At 49.3% G+C, this 20,957-nt stretch overlaps 1 protein-coding gene across 15 annotated transcripts in view; it reads right to left on the bottom strand.

Annotated features, from left to right (window-relative positions):
- Nucleotides 1–20,957, bottom strand: part of LOC111147978 (dysferlin) — a 212,479-nt gene that overhangs the window by 188,584 nt on the left and 2,938 nt on the right. For 8 of the 15 annotated variants that reach the window (XM_022504291.1, XM_022504294.1, XM_022504293.1 and 5 more), the window contains exons 1-3: nucleotides 16,828–16,918; nucleotides 4,386–4,441; nucleotides 3,360–3,451 (exon numbers count right to left, since the gene is read on the bottom strand). In XM_022504291.1, the coding sequence (XP_022359999.1) occupies nucleotides 3,360–3,451; nucleotides 4,386–4,441; nucleotides 16,828–16,918 (239 nt within the window). Of the gene's footprint in view, nucleotides 1–3,359; nucleotides 3,452–4,385; nucleotides 4,442–16,827; nucleotides 16,919–20,957 lie in introns of those variants that run through there. The other 7 variants (XM_022504296.1, XM_022504295.1, XM_022504300.1 and 4 more) reach the window with 1 other exon arrangement.

The raw sequence follows: 20,957 nt of genomic DNA, 5'->3' as shown, positions 1-20,957 counted from the left end.
ATTTGGAAGAAGTCCAAGGAGGACCCTTTGTGAGCTCACAGCACACAGGCCCAGGACACCCAGAAATGACAGACGGCTGCCTGATGACCCTGTCAGTCCTCACTGAAATCCTGAGATCAGACGACAAGAGTCACTGTCATGCCTGTATCATTTCCTTCTTGGCTTCCTGACTGGACAGTGGCAATGTAAAAGTGGAGAGCAGGTGTTCTCTCTCTCTTTTTTTTTTTTTAAGATTTATTTATTTACTGGGGTCGGGGGGAGGCAGAGGGAGAGGGAGAGAGTCTTAAGCAGATTCCATGCTGAGCGTGGTGCTTGATCTCATGACCCTGAGCTCATGACCTGAGCAGAAACCAAGAGTCGGACGCTCAACCGACTGCGCCATCCAGGGTGCCCCCAGAGAGCAAGTGTCCTATTTAAATTTCTCATTAAACCGAAACCACTGAAGTTTTTCCCCTTTCTCTTTCAAAAGGTAAAATGTTGCATGGTTTCTCTCGTCACTTCCTGGTATATTACTTAATCTCGGATTCTTTTCTCACCATCACGTGTAGGATGAAAGTCCCATGAGGCCTGAACGCAGGGGCCCATGGCTCAGCCTTGCAAACCCTGCCTCCCTGACCCTTGCTCCAGCAGCTTCCCCCTCCGGCCCCTACAGCTAAGCAAAGTGCTCTGGAGACTGCCCTGCGGGCAGCCATAATGAAGCCACAACTCCATTATTTCCACACAAGCTAATGCGGTTTGGGCAACCTTGGAAATTCTTTAGCTATTTATGAATATAAGTTTAAATTTAAATTTAGTTTAATTCAAATTTAATTTTTAATTGCTAGAAATGCAAAAAAAATTAAAGATTTTATTTAGTCATCTGACAGGGAGACAGAGAGAGAGTACAAGCAGGGGAAGCACCAGGCAGAGGGAGAGGGAGAAGCAGGCCCCCAACAGAGCAGAGAGCCCAATGCGGGGACTCAATCCCAGGGCCCTGGGATCACGACCTGAGCTGAAGGCAGACACTTAACTGACTGAGCCACCCAGGCGCCCCATTAGAAATGCAAAATAAAGAAATGTTTGGAAAACTCAGAACCTACATGCAAGTAGTTTTAAGAAAGAAGTTTCTAGTAAATTGGAAGTTTCGAGAATTAGCAACTCCATACACTGAAGTTTGAGGAGCTGATTCCCAGCGCCGACCCTGCAGAGAACTGGTGTTTGGGGAGCTGGCTTTCCCCTCAGGAGCTAGAGGACACCCACAGGGGCCAATGAGAAGGCCCCAAGGTGCAGTGCATCCTGGCCCCCATGTGTGGCACTGGCCTGGTGTCACCCTGAGGACCAGCCTGGCTCTTGAACTGATCAAAAATATCTTTATAGCCCCTGCTCTCAGGTCTCCTTCATAATTTTGGAAATCTCTGCACAGGGCCTGCAAAATGCTGAATAGCATCATGAAAATGAAATCCACATGCCTTGCAGCAACCGGACTGTCCCACTTTTGCCTCATTAAGCCCTCTCAAGTCCAGCATCATAAGCAGATTGAACTCTCTAGAAGGGTCCCGCACCCCCCGCCCCCCAGCCTTCCAGGAGCCTCTGAGAAGCACAGGGACTCAGTGATTATGAGCACACTTCAGACCTGCCTTCAAGAACAGCTCTGCCATCACCAGCCTCTCAGAAGAGCCCCCCATCTCTCAGAGCCACAGTGTCCCCCTATAATGATGACAACCACAACAGCAATACCCAGCTGATTAAAAAGATCTTGTATTATAAAGACCCAGCACAGGGCCAGACACTTGGCTAAGCTCTTACCAAACATCAGCTTCTGTGGTTTTGCTATTATTATCCTTGGCCCAGAGAACCCCTCCCAATCTGGCCCCATGGGTCCCTCCTCACTGGGCTGCATGTGTGAGTCCCACCTGTAAGGCCTTAGCCTGGCTGCCCACCACACCCGAATGCTGGAATGCCCTCCTGTCCTTACCCTCCAAAGCCTTAGAGTCAGCCTGTGTGCCCCTCCTCCAGGAAGCCTTCAGGACTGTCCAGTGCCCATCGTCCCTCCCTCCCTCACCTGCAGCTCCACCATTCCTGCTTATTAGAAGCTGCCTTTTTCCCACAAAATGTCTGTGTTGGGATAGATTAGTGTGAAGGGATTCCAGCCCCTGCCCCCTGTGCCGGTGGGACTGAGGTCCCAATGAATGTGCCCCCACCCTCCCCGCACGTACCCTGCCCTGCACCCATGACCAGCAGAGTCACAGAGAGACCATGGCAGCTGGATTTTTCTTCCAAGCTTTTTAAGCTTTCAAACTTCCCAGATGTTTTGCATCCTGAGACCCTCACTGGCCTTTCCTAGGCCCCTGACTCCTCCCTTTTCCCCTCTCTCCCCTCTCCCACCCCAGGGTAACACAGCCAGGCCTTCCAGGCCTCAGACACTGGCTGACCCAGTTCCCAGACAAAGATACCCTGTGAGCAGATCACGAAACAGCAAGCCCGTGCCTCAGGAAAGGGCACCAAGAGCAGAGACGCACCCCCGGCGGCACCTAACACAGCCCTATCCTGCCATGCCCAGCGGGAAGGCCGAACTCTGCCCTCACATTCAAGGCCACGGGGCCTCACAGGCTGTTCGCCGGACCACCGGACCCCACAACAAGCAGCGCCATCCATCTGCAAGCCTGATTGTTCCTGCCCACCCCCAACCCCCCAACTACCACCAGCACATACAAGGCCCGCAGCTCAAAGACAGGAGAAAGGACCCATCGCCTGCCTGTAAAAAGCCCACTTTTGCCCCCCACAGCTTCGCTCCTCTACCGCGCATGCCTAGAAACCCTCCGCGCGACATACACGAAACAAGGGAAAGGCCTGCCCCAGGGACGTGCGCAGTCACTGCAACCCTTTATCACCTTCCCACTTCTAAACCACAATCTCACCTCAAGTCCCTCCTCTTCCATGAAGCCTTTCTCAAGAGCTCCCTGCTAGTCGCAGCTTCATTTTGCCAGCCCGCTGCTGGAGTGCGCCGCTGCCCACACCAGCCTGGGCGGGGCGGGGAGAGGGGGCCACACCCAGGGTCCCCTGGGCTGGAGCAGGACACAAGGAGCCTTTTCTTCCCTGCTCCCTGGGGCACAGGCTGTCCATGCGAACGCACGCATGCACACCTGATTCGAGCCCATCTCCCTCCCCTGCAGCCTCAGATTTACCCGTAGCTGAGTTCCTGCCTCCAGGCAGGCCCCTCCCCAACATCTCCCTCGAGGCCAGGCTCACAAGAGGCACATCTTCAATAAACGCCCAGTTGAAACACCAGCTCTTCAGGGCCAGACTCCAGATTCTGGAGACTATGTCCACACGAACCTCCCTGTACCTTCAGGCCAAAGACTCCCCCTTGCCCACCTCACCTGTTCCTCCCCATTGTCTCATGGTCTTTGACCACCACATGAAGCTCGGAACTCTGGTCCAAGGGGATGCCCTTGAGGTCCCACTCAAAGCCCTGGAATGAAAAGAGAAAACACCTCTTAACTGGTGGCCCCCTAGGAGAAGAAACTGTGTCTGGTCCACCTTGGTCTCCCCAGGGCACTGAACAGCCATCCACGAACAGTGCTGGTAGGTGGGTGGATGTGTGAGTGAATGAATGAATGAGTGAATGAGTGAATGAGTGAATACATGAATACATGAATAGCAGTGAAATCCAAAGGCAGCAGAAGAGAAAAGGAGGTCAGTCTCCCATGGCCCCCTTCCCCCAGCTCAATTCCACCAATCACCGGGAAGCCAGGCCAGGAGCACAGCTGGGGGAAATACGTAGCGATCCCACAGGGTCGTCAGGGACCGAAATCGATGTGCTCATGCAGAAGCCAGGCCCATGGTGGGCAGCACAAATTAGTGTCACACTAGGGATACCTATCCTGAGGCCCTGGCATTCTCCTCAGAGCAAAGGTACCCCGGTGCGTCCCAACCCTATCCACACAAGGCACTCAGCTCCCACAGGACCCCCAGGGGGCCATATGCAGGGCACTGGCTGAGGACCTGGTTAATCAGGGAGGACTGACAGGAGGAGGTGGGCTTTGGGCAGGAAGAACAGCCTGTGTAAGGGAGTCAGGTCAGGACACAGAGCCCCCTAAAAGACCTGGCTGGTAGTTCTACCTGGCTGATGAGAGCGAGGAGGAAGAGGAACAGAAGACCTCTCTCTTCTTCCCAGGCCACACCCACAACAGAAGAGAGGCCTCTACTCACCTGGCAGGCCAGGCCACAAACCCTCCTCCCAGGTTCCTAGCACCAGGCGGACTAAGTTGACATACTAGACCAGCAGCCCATCCCCTCCTTGACAATACTCCTGAAGAAGCCACCTCCAGCCCTAACCCCCAACGTGTCACTGCAGAGACAGTGGCAGCAGAGGAGAAAGGAGGGAGAATGGAAACCTTGCCTACCTCATTCCACACGGGGTTCACACTGTTCTTGATGACTTTGGTTCTCTTCTTCACTCCTGCAAGAGACACAAAGGGAGAGTGGAGAGACGTTGGCCACCCCCACACCTGCCCCCCAGCCCGGAGTTAGGGTCGGCTTCTGAGAGCCTCGCTGCCTGCCGCTTGCGGCCAAAGGAGACCTCGCCAAAGCAAGGGATTCCTGAGAATCCCACCGGGCAACAAGGAGGGGCTGATGCCAGCTGCGTGACTTCTGTCTCTCAGCTCTGGGACTGAGAAACAGCAGCCCCACCACAAGAATGTTTTTAAAGGAAAATACCCAGTCTGTCTTTTCTTAATGACTTTGTTACCGTTAAGATAATATGTTATTATGCAACGTAACAATAACAAATTCTATTGTTAGGAAGTTAGGACTTTCTAAATAAAGTTGTTTAACTGTAAATTTTTGTTTAACTTATAAAGGTTGAAGGATCTTCATGGAAAATGTTTTTCTTTTTAAAAACATCTAGCTCTACCTATCGTATAATTCCACTTCTATGAAACTGCCAGAAGAGGCAAATCCAGAGACGGGAAACAGATTGGTAGTTTCCAGCAGCTGGGGGGAGATAGGAATGGGGAGCGAACACTTCATGGAGATTTCTTTTTGGGGTGATGAAACGTTCTGGAGTTAGAATGATGATGTCACACATCCCGGTGAATATACTAAAAACCATCAAAATTGCACACTTTTAAATGGTTAAAATAAGGAATTTTAGGAGATGGGAATTTTACATCAATTATAAACAGTCCCCCCCACCCTTGCCTTGAAGGGGTCTGTCTGAAGAACACTGCCCCAAGGCTCGCAGTGGCTGGGCCAATGGAAGGCAGAATGGTTTGGGGTAGACAAGAAGGACTGACACAGTCATAGCTGAGAGGTGACCCACCGTGCCCCAGACTGCAGCCAGCCAGAGCGACTCCTCTGGAACCCTGGGCATGGAGGAGTGGATGGAAGGCACAGAAAAGCCTAACCACGTCCAACCCTTCTGCTAAGCATCAGAACAGAAATGACTCAGTGGTCAAAGGATTGTTAAAAGTAGCGAGTCAGACACAGAACTTACATTTGGCTTGGAGCGTAAAGACCCCCTGATTCCACCTCACCTGTCCAAGAGTCTCCAGTAAGAAGGCTCTGGTCTCACGTGGACCACTCAACTTTTATAAGGTCTGGACCCTGAGAGCCCCGCAAGGCCTTGGAAAAGTGGGGCAGGGTGAAATCCCAACCCCCTCTCATGGCTGGCTACAGATCACTGATGTAGCAAAAGAGTGTGGGCTTTAGAATGACACAGACCATCACAGAACATTTACTTCCCATGAAGCCTCGGGGTAGAGGTTCTCAGACTTCGTGATCACAGGACATAACTCTTAAAATTTATGAAGGACCCCGAAGAGATTTTATTTAGATGGCTTGTATCTAATGACCTTTACCATATTAGAAATAACAACTGAGGCATTTAAAAATATTTATGTAGGGGCGCCGGGCTGACTCAGTGGGTAGAGCCTGGGACTCTTGACCTCAGGGTCATGAGTTCAAGCCTCACATTGGGTGTGGAGCCTACTTAAAATAAATAAATACTTCTTAAAGTTAAAAATATTTGTTTAAAATTAATCTGAAATTAACAGTGATGAGCCCCGTCCATGTTAACAGAAGTGACATATTTTCCTGAAAAGTAACTATAACTTCAAAAGCAAAGGAAAAAGAAAAGTGCCACTGTTTATACTTTGCAAATCTCTTTCATGCCTGGCTGGATTGTCATAACTACTTCTACATTCCATCTGTCGAGATGTCTCGTTCCGGGTGACATCTAGGAAGAAAAACCCAAGGAGATACATAGCCAGAGGAGGAGGCACATTTTAATAAGTTTGCAGGCAACTGTGGATATCCTTCTTTGATACTACACCAAAAACTGCATAAGTAGTATTTCCTGAAAGCAGGTGGAGGGACATTTTGTACTCTGAGACATTAAAGTCCATGGTTCTGTCTTGTACTTTGAATGAATATCCTACCCATGTACAATTCTATAATATCTTGCCTTGGTTACTAGGAAAGTTTTTGCTAATTGAGTTATGTAGAGCTTCCAAAGGTTGACACATTTGATTGCATAATATGAAAAAATCACATTCATTAGTACTATTATCACTCTTATCAGCAAAGTCATTAAATACGGAGATGCTGAAAGAGACAACTTCCTGCAATTCTAATTCTGGTTTGAAAGCTCAAATTTTATGATTGACAACAAATAATAAATGGCTGCTTGATGTGGCACACTCACTCTTCCTTTTCCAAGAAAATGTCAGTCAAAGGCCCAAGTCTGAATAGGTGCCGTTTGTCAGTCGTTCTTTCAAGTAAAAACAATATTCCATGAAAAAAAAAAAAAAACCACCCTGGCTGGTTCAGCTTGCAACTCAAGCAACCATACATGTGCTTCTTCCTGCAACCATCTTCATTTTTCAGTGTGAAGCAGACGTGCTCTATGTAAGCTTTTGTCTCAACATTCAAACTGTCACAAACACATGTACTTGAGGATCGAGTTTAATAAAATAAATCATTGTGCTGCTGTATCAAGAACATTCCTCAACTAAACTGGCTTTAAAAAAAAAAAAAAGACTGCAAATACATGAGGATTAAGAATACAATGCCAAGTATAACTTGGCACCAAGTCCACCACTAGATTAAGATACCAGCAGTTTCATCTTCCGTCACTGTTGTACCATCAGTATAAATGTTGACGCAATGAAAAAGACATAACACCTTCAGGTTATTCTGAAAATAGCTGAAACCTTGCAGACCTGCTCAGAGAGTCTTGGGGATTCCCCCAAGGGTCCCTCTAACACACTTGAAAGAACTCTCAGGAAATTCATTGCATATCTCAGCCTCTGGTTCCTCATCTAAAAGGTCCTCATGATACTTCTCCATGGGATTTTGTGAAAATTAAACGAGATAGTCAGACTCATTTGATGTGAGCTCATTTCACTTCCCCTCCCCCGCATCTAGTGAACTTCTACTGATTCTTTAATACCCCATTCAGTTGTCTCCATTCTGATAAGCCTCCCCTCACTCTCCCAGGCAAAGATGGTTGACCACATATTGGAATATAGGGAAATTATATGCTTCTGTGTCTTTCTCCCCAACTGGACTATGATCTTCAGAAGGCAGACACCATGCCTTACTCATGTCAGTAATCCTAGGATATAACAAGGTGCCCTGTAATGGAATGCCCAGTGAATGGGCCTTTTCTTTCCCAAGTTGGCTACAAGTTCACATCATCACCAGGGGATAGAACCACTCTTCTCAAGGAATGCCATCACATGACAATAATAGTAGGGGAACATATAAGTGGACAGAAGGGATAAGAGGAGTCACAACAAGAAGGAGGTGTTCTGAGAGTGGCAAGAGTCATCTTCTCAGAGTTGGACCAGGCCTGCCCTGGCTGAATCATTCTTGTGGTCCATGTTGGTGAGTCTCCCAGCAGTGGGGACAGACGCAGTGTTGGAGTCGTTCAAATAAAAGCCCCTGCTGTGTGACCTTAGGTAGGGCTTATTACCTCTCTGGGCTTTAGCTCCCTTGATGGTAAATGGATAATAAGAAAAATGTTTACTTCATAGAGTTTTGAGGAGATACGAGATTCAGTCTCAGTGTCTACTTCCCCTCCCCTGTCAACTTCCCATGACCTACAAGAGTAACATGGAAAATCCCATCTGTAGCTGCTCTTGGGGTGACCACTGGGAGGCATTCGTGGTGTCCTGGACGGTATGAAGTGGACAGAGTGTGCCAAGCCCTGTGCAAAGTGTCTTTCAAGCATTTTCCACTTCCTGCCTTTCCCAAAGTTGAGGTGAACAAAGGCCTTCAGTGAGATTTCACTAAGTCTGGTTAGAAGGATCGACTCTGAGACCCTCTGAGTGACATTAAGGGAGGGGTCACTGAGGGGCACTACAACCGCAAAGAGAGGCAGGAAAGAAGTGAAACATGAACCCAGCACATCACGTGACCCACAGCTGCCAAGGAAAAGGAAGGCATGCTGCTAATTAGGAAAGAGTTCATCAAAGAGCTCCTTCCTTGTCATGGGTTTAGGCCTGTCCTGTCCTGGATCATTAATTTTGGCCTTGAGATATGTGGCTTTATGTGTATAATTTAATAGACTCAATAGTTAAAGAGCCCACAGGTCATGCTGGGGTTGGGGACAGAGGACCATGTCCTCTCCCCGGATGGTTCTGAAGAATTGGGGGCCCGCCAGCCTCCATGAGAATCATGCTGTAGCCCTCGGGGTGTTCCTCCAGACTGAATGACTCAGGGAGGGAGAATGAACCTATCATGCAAGGACTCCTCTGTCCCCCATGGAAATTCTTCACTTGTTTCCGCAAGCCAACCTACCCTTACTCTACCCCAGACCAGGGTCTCTCATTGCTCGGTAGTGGTGTTTTTCAAACTGCTCATTGGGACCCATTAGTAGGCCATGACATCAACTGAGTGAGATGACCAACATGTCTTTTTAATGACAGAATAGAGAAGAAAAGTATCAGAGTATATCTTTCACTGCAACATTACCATTAGTTGAAACTTTGGGTTATATTCTCATATAGACATTCATATGTGCACTATGTCTTGATATAAAATATACTTCTTGTTGTGGATAACAACCCAAAAAGTCTGACAATCTTGCCTTAAACGAAGGTCATCAGAGAAGAACCGAAGAACAAAGAAATCTCCATCTTGGCCCTTGAGCATTGAGAGTTAAGGGGTGTGACAAGAATGATGGAGCACACCATCCTGGTCCTGGTCCCCACCTGGGCCAACTCTGATAAAGACTACAGCTATGGGAAGGAGGCTGGCGGGGGGAGGAGGGTGGCTCAGAGACAGGGAAGAGCAAAGGTAAGACAATAGCCCATCCTGCCCCATCCAGCACCTGGGGTGCCCTTTCTAAGCAGTTCCCCTACATCTCCTGACACCCCGGCGTCAGACATAGCCATAGCCTCACGTGAGAAGCCACGTCCCTACCCTTCTGCTCATCACCTGGTGAGGCTCACCTGTCAGAGGCCAGGGTGCTGTCTCTCTAGCAGTCTGGGCTCCAGGCTTCACACGTACCTCCAGGCCCACCTTTCAGGGACAGGCTCCTTTCAGTGGCCCTGGATGCTGGTTAGCCCCAGGATGGTGGACACCCACAGCACTTACGGTGTGGAAGGGAGCACCCGGAGCTCTGGCAGAGCCAACCGGCAATCCCCCAGTAGCCCCACATCCCCACAACACAATTATAAGGTCACAGGAAGCAGAGAGGCTTGTTTTCATGACACCGATGGCAATGGAATCTTTGCGGCCGGTGGGATCATAGAGAAGACAAACCGTAAAGAAGCAGTTTTCAGTGAGGGGTGCACTCAGTCTGTAAAATCAGTGGGATTCATCCCTGTCCAAGGAGGGTTCAAAGAAAAGCTGAGGGGTGCTGATTCATTTCCCAACACGCCTCAAAGACCCCAAGGCCCACATGTCCATCAACAGATGAATGGACAAACAAAACGTGGGATACACAAACAATGAGCCATGACTCAGCCTGAAAAAGGAAGGAAATTCTGACATGTGCTACAACATAAAAGAACCTTGAAAATATTACGCTAAACGAAGTTAGGCAGACACAAAAGGGCAGAATTATATGACACTCCTTACATGAGGTACCTAGAATAGTCAGTCAAATTCATAGACACAGAAAGTAGAATCGAGGTTTCCAGGTGCTGAGGGGAGGAGGAATGGGCAGGTTCTGTGTAAGAGGCATGGAGTTTCAGTTGGGATGATGCAAAAGTTCTGGAAATGAATAGTGGTGATGCTTACACAACAATGTGGCCGTGTTAATGCCACTGAACTGTACATCTGAAAATGGTTTAAATGGTAAATGTTATATATATTTACCAGAACAAGAAAATTTTTAAGCACAAAAAAGTGAAGCATCGCAACACTAAGACTCCGTTGCTCTCCCTAATACATGGGGACATTGAAACCCATGTAGGGGAGTGGTGGAAATGAAGGCGTATAGATATTTACTGATACCTATCATGTGCCTGCACTGTTTTGGGAACAGAACTAATTACTGTTGTCATGGCCAAATGAAGAAAGTTGTCCCTGCTTCCTGGAGCTGAAAATGTAGGGAAGATTGCCTCCAAAGATGACCCCCATGAGCCAGTGTCCCAGCATTCACATCCTTGTATAGTACCCCTACACACTGATCTGAGCTGGCCCCGTGGCTCAGAGTGGGTCTCACAGTTTCTGCTTTCACACCTTTGGGATCCCTGAGTGGCCATATAAGAAGACCAGCTACTCTACGGGAGGGATCATGCTGGAGGCCTTGTGGAGAGGGGAGGTTTGAGGCTACATGGAGAGAAAGAGAAGTCCAGGAGTCCCAGCACCCCAGCTGGAGGGTGGTGGGCGTAAAGACAGTGACAAGTCACAAGCTTTTATAAAAGTTCAGGAGGGTCTCAGAGAGATACTGGTACACCCATGCACACAACAGTATGACTCCTAGTAGTTAAAATGTGTAAGCAAACCAAATGTCCACTGATAGACAAACGGACCAGCAAAATGTGGGATATATATACAATAGAATATGACTCAGCCTTCAAAGGGAAGGGAATTCTGACCAGGCCACATCATGGATGAACCTCAAGGACATTATACTAAGTGAAAGCGGCCAGTTACCAGCGACATGGGGAGTTACTATTTAACAGGTAGAGTTTTCAGTTGGGGACAATGAAAGAGTTATGGGGATGGATGGTGGTCATGGTTATATGATACTATGAATGAACTTAATACCAGTGAAATGTACACTTAAAGATGATTAAGGTGGCAAATTTTGTGTTATGTGTATTTTACCACATTTTTGTTAAAAGTCCAGGTGTGAGATGGTGAGGACACAGGTTACGGGTCTGAGGCCCGCTGACCAGCGCTTGGGTGGGGACGAGGAAAAGGAGAAGAGAGCAGAAGATATCTCAGGTTCTGACATGGATGCAAGTGTGGCTGGTGGGGCCATTCATCTGGAGACAGAGCAGAGAGAAGGATAGGAGATGGGGTGTTCCAGACTCCCAGAGAGAGAGAAACAGGCTGTTTCTGCCCATGAGTCAGGAGACAAGATCTACTGAAAGAAGCTGCCCGGCACCTGAAGATCCTGCGGGCTGCCTTGATTACTCCACAGACACATATGAGGACTTGCTCTGTTTGGGGCATTCTGTTGTGACTTCATTAGAATATCCATGGGACAAAAAACAGGATAAAAGTTCAAAGCATCAACACAAAACCAAAAGGCAACAGCAACTGAAAAGAGAAAAGTGTCTTGCTCTTCTCATCCTCAATTTCTCACCCTAATATCCATCTTTCTAAATCCTAACTGAAACTACCCTTTCCAGGAAACAGCTAGCCAGGAAGAGGTGGTGGTGGTTGGTGATGGAATACACTCTGAGAGGGGTAGTCTTTGAACTCAAAAGGCCAATTAGAAGTGCAGAAGAAATCTGAAATACCTATGACAAAATATTAACATCCTTAATATATAAAGAGCACTTTGCAACTAACTAAGAAAAAAAAAACAAACTCCCCCCCTACAAAAAACTGGGCGAATTAAAAAGCAATTCAGTAAGAAATAAATGCAAGTAGGTAATGACATTGAAATATCACAAATACTACTTGAACCTAAGATATAGTTAAAGAAGACTAGGAAAGCATGATAATGTTTTGTGTTAGTAAGATTATAGGAAAATACACCCTCATACTCAGCTAATGAGAAGGTAAAGCTGGTACAGATTCTCAGGAAAACAATTTGGGAAATGCAGCAAATCCTTACACACAACTTTAACCTGTGACACGTCAATGCCAATTCCAGTATTTACTCAAAGAAAATCATTAAATATGGAGACAAAGATTTCACCACCAGGGTATTTCTTATGGTGATAGTACCACTTGAGCACTGGCTATAAATATAAAAAATTTGATACAACCTAAGTACACATCCATAGGGGATTGGTTCACTGAATTAGGGTGCAGCCCTATAATAAAATACTATGCAGACATTTTAAAAGGTGTGTCAAAGAATATTTACTGACATAGAGAGATACCCCTGGTTTATTATTGTTGAGTGAAAATATAAATATTTGAACATGAATCTTGGAACACTGAAAAATTAAATTAAATTTTAAAAAAAGAAAATGTAAATATTCATACATTTGAAAAAAGAAATATGGGATGGGATTACCTCTACAGAGGAAGGCAAGGAGTCTGGGTCTTCTGTGGGTGGTGGTGGCTGGCCAGGTTCTATTCCTTGTCCTGGGTAATATAGATGGTTAGCCCCTCTTCATTTACTCATTACAGCTGGGTGTCTCAACCTTGCCACTATGAACATTTGAGGCTTGATAATTCTTTGTTGTGGGTGTTGTGGGGCAGCCCTATATGCTATGGGATGTTTAGCAGCCTCTCTGGCTCCTACTGGCTAGATTCCATTAGCAGACCTCCACCCCCACCTCACCCAGTGGCAACACCCCAAAATGTCTGAGAGTCAGTGCAGTAAAGCACACATTTATATCATGTGTACTTTACTCGGATGTTAAATTTCACAACTAAAATTGCTTTTTTGAAAAAGAGGAAAAAAGAATCTTGGGGGAAATACATCAAATTGCTAAGTTAATTCAAAGTACCAAGATTTGGGGCCATTCTTTACTATTTGTGTCACACCTTTACATTATGGTCCTTTTTCATATTGAGTCGATACTGTATTCACAAAAAGAAAGTAGAATGCTATTTTCAATGTTTTAAAGTCACTTTCAATGTTTAAAAAGCCAGATTTGGTGAGCCCGGAGCCCTGCAGCCCACCTTCCCTCTACAGGGGAGTCACATATGTCCTTCAGGAGTGTTTCCATTCAGAGCATTCTAGAAGGTCCCCCAGGCTCCTGCCTGGAGCCCAGAGACCTCTCCAGGAGTCAGAAGGGAGGAAAGGATGGAGAGACGGGGGAGGGAGGAGCAGAAAAGAGACCCCGACAGGTTGAGGGAAGGGAAGGAGCAGTAATGAGTCCTGTTTCTTGCTGGTGACCCTGGGTGAAGCAGGGTAGAAATTCACCAAGCCAGCTCACAGGAGATCACACCCTTAAGGAAATAAGATGTCTGAGCGCCAGCGGAAAGAGGATCTGATTTTGCTCTTGGATGTATCCCCAGCACCTTGACTGGCATCTGGCACATAGTAGGTGCTCAATAAATATTTGTTCAGTGAAATAAATGCATAAATGGAAGGACATAAATATTCACATTAGCTGGTGGAAAATGGGCGGGGCAGAAGAGAGGTACAGATGGTTAAATGCTATAGGAAATGAAGCTGCTCGTTCACGTAGATAATCAGGCAAAACTATCTGCCACAGCCCAGGTACTCATGGGAGTTCTAGTTCACTAATTATTTAATTAATACAAGAACAAAGGAATGATAAGTATTCATTAATAGCCTCCAGCCCGAACACTTGAGAGAGGGAAACCAGAAAGTGCCCTCAGAGTCCAGCCTCCCAGAGATCATAGTCTATTTTGGGAGGTGGGTCCTGAAATTACATCTCTGCCTGGAATGCCCTGGGAGCAACAGCAGGGAAAGTGAGGCCGGCCGAGCCCATGCATCTCGGGCTTCAAGTGGAAGCCAAGCACACAGCCCAGGCTGGTTTCTCTGCAAGCAGATCACAGCCCCCTCCGTGCCAGGAGGGGATCAGGCTCAAGCCTTCAAACCCCCGACTGCACATCTGAAACGTTGGAGAATTCTTAGAAACCCCTCCAGCCATTTAAGATAGGAGCGGATAGAGGTTAGCCGTGGTCTTTTTTAAAGCCCTCCCCATGGTTCTGATGTGCAGCTGGATGGAGCGCCCCAGAAGGAATGATCTGTAAATTCTGGGTTTGATTCTAACGACCTCTCTCCCCAAGCATCCGCTCGGCCCCAGCCTGCAGCATGAACAGCCTCTGGGGTGGGAGAGGAGGAAGGAATGGCGTTAATTTCACATTTCACCAGTTCCCGCATCAGTTTCTCTCAAGGTATGGTTCCCAAATGTTCTGCATCAAGTAGATGTTAAGTGCTGAGCCTCAGGTCACTTAGACCTCCTGGGTCAGAGGCCAGGAATCTGTCTTGCAACCATACTCCCCAGAGGATTCTCAGGCATGGAAAAGTTTGAGGACCGTCGCTCCAGACTGCATGAGGCTCCGAGGCACCTCTGAGGGATGGCAGAGCCTGGGCCAGAAAGAACGCAAACACTCCAGAGCACCCATGGTACCCAACATCCTGATGAAAAGAGGACAGACTTCCATCCTGAGGAGTCACGGCATCCTAAGTGTGAGCGCAGACTGGCCGCCGTGAGTGCTCTAGTAGACGGAGCAAGGTGTTGTCTACACAGAGAGAGAAGAGACTAAGGAATGCCAGGGGAATCCTGGGGACCTTCTTGGAGATGGCGGTATTGCAGCATGGCCTTAAAAAACAATAGACTTTGAATAGTTGGGAGATGTTACAGTCTATTATGTTCAGTTTTGCTAGGAGCTTTTCAATATAAATAAATAACAAAGGGTGGGGAACGCAGACACTAGGCAGACAGCAGCTGCGTGGGGTACGCAGGCCAGGGCAACAGCCAAGAGGGGCCTCAACACAGTTGGTCACCTTCCCAACTCAAGGGCACTGCCCCCTCCAAGCATTCCCTGTCGTGACCACTGACCTGGACACATATACTTGCCCAGGTTTCCATTTCCTTATCTGCGGAATGGAGAGATTGGAAGTTACCACAAGACTGTTCCAGAACCAGGGAAAGAGAGCTGTAAACAGACCCCAAAGCATCCAAGAGACCTAGGCTGCTGTAGGCCCCTGGTCTCAAGATCCTTACAGAACTTCTTTTCCCCTCAAGGGTAGACCCACAATTTCTATAAGGGAATGGCTTAGGCACACAAGCTAGCGACCTTGTCATGAAGTTGCATTTCATAGTAGGCTCCCAGGAATGTCACCAGTTAATGAAAATAGCAACATTTTCTAAAATGTCTTCACTCACCTTTTCAAAAGAGAGATAAAATGTAAATTGTCTCGGGGCACCTGGGTTGCTCAACTGGGTTAAAGCCTCTGCCTTCGGCTCAGGTCATGATCCCAGCCCCGCATCAAGCTCTCTGCTCAGTGGGGAGCCTGCTTCCTCCTCTCTCTCTCTGCCTACCTCTCTGCCTACTTGTGATCTGTCTGTCAAATAAATAAATAAAAATCTTTTTAAAAAATGTAAACTGTCTCATTAGAAAGAAGAAAAGCAAAGAGTTCTCACTTTGCCAAATCATGTCTACCATCTATGATCATTATTATTCCAGGGGGCTTGGGCACCAGATGGAGATCATGGGTCAGAGCTAAAGAGCCCCCTGGTGCCCTCACAGTTTTCAAATCACATGAAAACACCAGCCACTTTTCCCTCTACTTTTTGACCATCTTTTGTGAGGCACGTATATTTTAATTCCACAAAACCGCAGGATACGCTTCCTGGTAAGAGAGAAACCCCTTCTCCTCTCTTTCTGTACCTGTCTTTGCAGAACTGGGGTCCTGACTCACAGCCATTGTTCCTTCTCTTAAATTTTTTTAAAGATTTTATTTATTTATTTATTTGACACAGAGAGATCACAAGTAGGCAGAGAAGAAGGCGGGGGTGGGGGGAAGCAGGCTCCCTGCTGAACAGAGAGCCCAATGAAGCACTGGATCCCAGGACCCTGAGATCGTGACCTGAGCCGAAGGCAGAGGCTTAACCCACTGAGCCACCCAGGTGCCCCCCTTCTCTTAATTTTAACATATCCTTCCTCTTTCCTTTGCCCCTCCTGAGACACCTCCTCCCATGGGAATGTCTGCCTCAAAGAGGATGGGTTAAATGTGCACAGTGAGAAGGGGAGTTTCAAGTCCTCCATTGCTACAGAGAGAGACACACTCTCTTGTCCAAGCACCCCTTGTAGGGGCAAAGGCTCTTTGAGACATGGTGATTCAATACTGACAGTGTTCAGTAAAGATGGGCGAACAAATGAGTGAATGAATGAATGAATGAAATCAAGACAGTTTCAAAAACACACCATCTACACGCCCAGTTTCTAAGTGATCATGATTCTGCTCTCTATTCTGCACCCATCTTTCTTCTCCCATCCCTATCCCCACTGCCCTGTCGGTAAGGGCTCGAACTTTATTACCTCTCCGTATAGGTCTTAGGAAAGTAAAAACTGTTGACCTACTACGGCCCTTCCAGTGTTTCAGAATTTCAGAGCACTGGTGTTTACTATGCTCGGTTTCATCCTCCCGGTCCTCCCTGCAGGGCTGAGATTTCTATCCCTGTGCGGTCGGCTAGGATTAGTGCCGGAGAGGTGGCCGCAGACCCGGCCGGGCGCGCCAAGAGTCGGGTGGCGCGGGGCCGACGGCCACGGGGCTCTCACCTCGGAAAGTCAGGCTGGCGACCGGGTCACTGCGCCGGTCCTTCTTCACACTGGGGAGGTTGCTGGCCCTCACCAGCAGACAGCACAGCATGGTTCGCCCGCCCGGGGTGCGCAGGGGCGCGCGGGCAGGACGCGAGCGGGAGCGGGAGGGGTAGCAGAGGGTCGGGGCACCACCAAGCGAGCGCCCGGCTCCGCGGCACCGGTGCCAGAAGGGAGCTGTCGCCTTCGCTGCGCTTCCGCGGAACAGTCCCCGCGCCTGGCCGCGGCCGCGGGGAGGACACCGGACACCCGCTGGGCGGACCCTCTCCCACCCCACCCCGGCCCCCGCCCCGACCCGCCCTGCGGCTGGTGGACAGGGCGGGGCCGGGGTCAGAAGCGCGCGGGTGGGGGCGCCGGTCCCCCTCGGCGGCTCGTCGCTGCGGGCCGGAGACGGAAGCGCTGCTGACGAGGGGTGCACAGCTGCGCCAGGCCGCGGCGACTCGGAGCCCGCCGCCCCGCTCGTCCGAGCCCCGAGCGCACCCGTGCGGACCTCCGCGGGCGGCCGCGGCTCTGCACCCGGCTGCGCCCAGCCCGGGCCCGCACTCCCGAGGCGCAGCTAAACCGGGGCGAAGGAGGAATGAGCGAAGGAGGAAGGGACATTCGGCCGCAAGAACGCGAGTGTCCGCGCCAAACTACTAGTTGGAGCGAGCGCTGGACGAGCGTGCGAAGCGACGCAGCGACACGCGGCACCCTGAGCCCGGGCCTTGCGCCGCCCTCCCCATTACCACCCCCCTCGGGGCCTAGGCTGCCGTTCTCTTGGGCCCCGAGCCCTCGCGAACCCGCCTCTCAACTTCCCCCAAGCAGTCTGGGGTTGTTCGTCTTCGCGGGCGGGGGTGTCTGTCCAAGGGAGACTGTGTTCCCTGGAGCACAGAGATCCACCGGCTGCCCACTCGGTCCCCTGCCGCAGCCCGGACAGCACCCTCCAGGCCCCGCGCCTGTACAGAGCCTGCCATGTCTCTGGATCATGTCTCTGGATCAAGCTGGGGCCTAGTACACAATGGGAGTTCCTTCCAAGGGGCAAGTATTGGGAGTGAAGATCACTTTAAGGCTGTTTATTATTAAAGTCTACTTGAGGCGAGATTTCACTTACTAGAAGCCCGAATCTTCCCTGCTGACACCCCACACTTGAGTAAAATCGGTGTACCCACAACACCCAAATTTCCTCCCCAGAGCCATTTCCTCTACTACCCTCTCCTGCCTGCGACCTCCGGTCCATTATCGATCCTAAAACAAATATGATCCTCAACAACAACAAATATGAGGCCTCAAAGGCCTCCCTTGTTCTTGGGATAGAGCCCAGACCTCTTATCTCTACCTGCTGAGAAAGGCCCCTCCACCCCTCACTCTGAGTCCCAGCTTCAGTGGCTTTCTCAGTTTGGGGAACTCACAGAGCTCTCCCAACTTGGAGCTCTGCTGTCCCCTCTGCACACAAATGCCTTCCCCTCTCTCTTTCCAGGACCACCCCCATTCATCCTTAGGCCTCAGCTGACAGATCGCTTCCCTGGGGAAGCCATCTCTGACATCAAGGTCCAGATTGGGTCCCTCTGGTGAACAATGGGACAGCCACACTTTTCCTTCTTGGCACTCACTGCAACTGTAGGGAATCACTATGTGTAACCACCTGTGTGAGGTCTAGCTGGATGGTGGAGTCAGTGAGGGGAGAGACCAAGGCTGTTTTAGTCGGTTGGGTATTTATTCCCTGTGCACAATAGGAGCCCGTCTGGGGTCACCGCAGTGGACCGTGCACTTGGCTCCCCAGTGGCCCTTCCAATCCCATGATGAGGTTAAGTGGATCGTTCTCCAGGAGGGCACTACTGCCCCCTGGAGGAATTTTGGATGTGATGATTTAGGATATTTTTTTTTATTATTGTCACAGTGATTCCAGGCCATGCTACTTCCCTGCCACCTCCTCCCGCCCTAATCTATCAGAGGCAGCACAGGAAATCTGTAGGGAGCCTATCTAATATTTCCAGAGGAATATTCCAAGGGACTTGTACAAACATTTGGCTTGTGTCCAAGGAACAGAGGCTCCACACGTCTATTCTGTACACCAGAAAATCAGCAGCTGGTGGCCTGAGCCCGGGACACTTCCTGAGGCTTCTTTCCCATCCCCAACCTCCAGAAGCCCAGCCTGGTGGCCGTTCACTTCTCTCTGATGAGACGGCTGACATTCTAGTGCAGCTGAGGCCTAAAGGGGGCTTCCTCCCAAGGAGACTTGTATCAGGAATGCAGTTCTCAGAGACAGAGTCCTGGGACCTCAACTTGTCTCCCTCCTATGTTCTCCCCTTTTTCACAGAAATTTTGCATTGTCTTACCTGGACCCACAGCCAGCCAAACAGAAAGACTACATTTCCCAGCCTGCCTCCCAGCTAGATACGGCCATGATGAGACCAAGAGATGAGCAGGAGGGAACTGTCTGGGAAGGGGCACTCCTGTGCATGCAGCAGGACAGGTTATCACGGTGAGTCGTCACCCACCATGTTGTCAAGGGGACCCCTGGAGATAGCAGAGCAACAAAACAGAAGGACCCGGGGTCCCGGAAGACTTGTGGGTCAGAACCATACCGTCCAGGACTCCCCACACATCAACCATTAGGTGAGTGAGAGAGACTCTTGTGTTCATGGCCCCAGTTAGTGGGAGCCCACCTGCAGCCAGGTCTGTGTCCCGCCTGACACTGCAGGTAAGGACAGCGCCTCTGCACTCCAGGCCACTCCGGGACCTCTGTGATGGTACCAGCTTAGGAGCCATGGTGGGGTCGTCAGGGGGCGAGGGGACCTGTTTGGAAGCTGAGTTTGCATAGCTGTGTGCCCTAAAGCATGTGACTTGACCTTTCAGAGACAGTTTCCACTATCATGAAATCAAGAGAATGATACTTCACAGAGCTGCTGGGAGGATTAAACTGAACAATGGCCCTTCCGGCACAGTGGCTGGCACACAGTAGGTCTGCAAGAGGTGCTTGCACTCTCCTGGTTCCCATTTCATTCTAATGAACCAGTTTCGGAAAGAGACCAGTGTACGGGGAGCAGAGACGGAGAGTGAGTTTGGCCTGGGGAGAGGGACTGAGGTTTGTGGGCTTGAGGATTCACCGGAGGGACACCTTTCTGTTCCCAGAAAGACCTAGACCATGGTGAATGTCACGGCCAGATATCAGGCAGAGGGACCAATGCCTCAGCTCAGAAGGGGCTGCTCCAGGAGGGGCAGCCAGAGGAGACAAAACCAGGGACCCTTGAGGCAGAGGGGATGGCCACTCACCACTGAGTCCACTGTGCCCAGTCTGGAAGGACCGCAGCTGGACAGACAGCTGACGACTGGAATGACCAGGTAAAAAGAGTAGTGAGAGTCTCCTTGGGTGTGTGAGGTGATTTCTTAGTACCTGTACAATACATATCAGCTGTCATAATAATTATAATAAATGTATATATAATCCTATATAACTAATACTTAATATGTACTGAGTGCCAAGCAGTATGGTGTGAGCAGATAAATCCTGCTCTTCCACCTCTTCCTGCTTGTCTCCTGAAAATCAAAGCTAAGACCCAAAGGAGATGGTGAAGTGGTTAAAGATGGGGCTCTGGAGCCAGAGCGCACGGCCTTGATTCCCAACTCCACGACTCACCAGTGTATAACTTAACCTCTTTGTGCCACAGTTTTCTTGTCTGTGAAGTGGGAGCATACTAGTTGCTATTATATATGTTTGGGAGGAGGGTCAAATGTCTACATAAAGTGCGTGGTACAAATTATAGCTGGAACGTGATCTAGCTCATGAGTTCTATGTAGAACAGTGTCTAGCCCCTAGTAAGCTGGATATCAGTTAAATATGTCTCTTTCAGAGGGTTGTTGTGGGGTTTTAAAGAAACAGCTTCTGAAAATGGTACATTGTTTGTGCTTAATGAATGCCCATTCTCTCTCCTTGGGATGAATACACATTTTTAGACTCAGAATCCTCCATGTTTTGGTCCTTTGTCTTATAGGCACTCCCTGCAGCCTATAAGACACTCCCTATATGCCCCCCCCACTTTGACTTAGCCCCATGCTGGGTACCCCAAGCTCTTCCACCTCCCCCCCACCTCCCCACCCCCCCTGCTGGCTCA

The sequence above is a fragment of the Enhydra lutris genome, unplaced genomic scaffold (assembly GCF_002288905.1).
Source record: "Enhydra lutris kenyoni isolate GAN:26980312 unplaced genomic scaffold, ASM228890v2 scaffoldscaffold18, whole genome shotgun sequence".
In the NCBI taxonomy this organism is placed as follows: domain Eukaryota; kingdom Metazoa; phylum Chordata; class Mammalia; order Carnivora; family Mustelidae; genus Enhydra; species Enhydra lutris.
The sequence above is the reverse complement of the archived record's forward strand: the minus strand, read 5'-3'. Positions and strand labels throughout refer to the sequence as shown.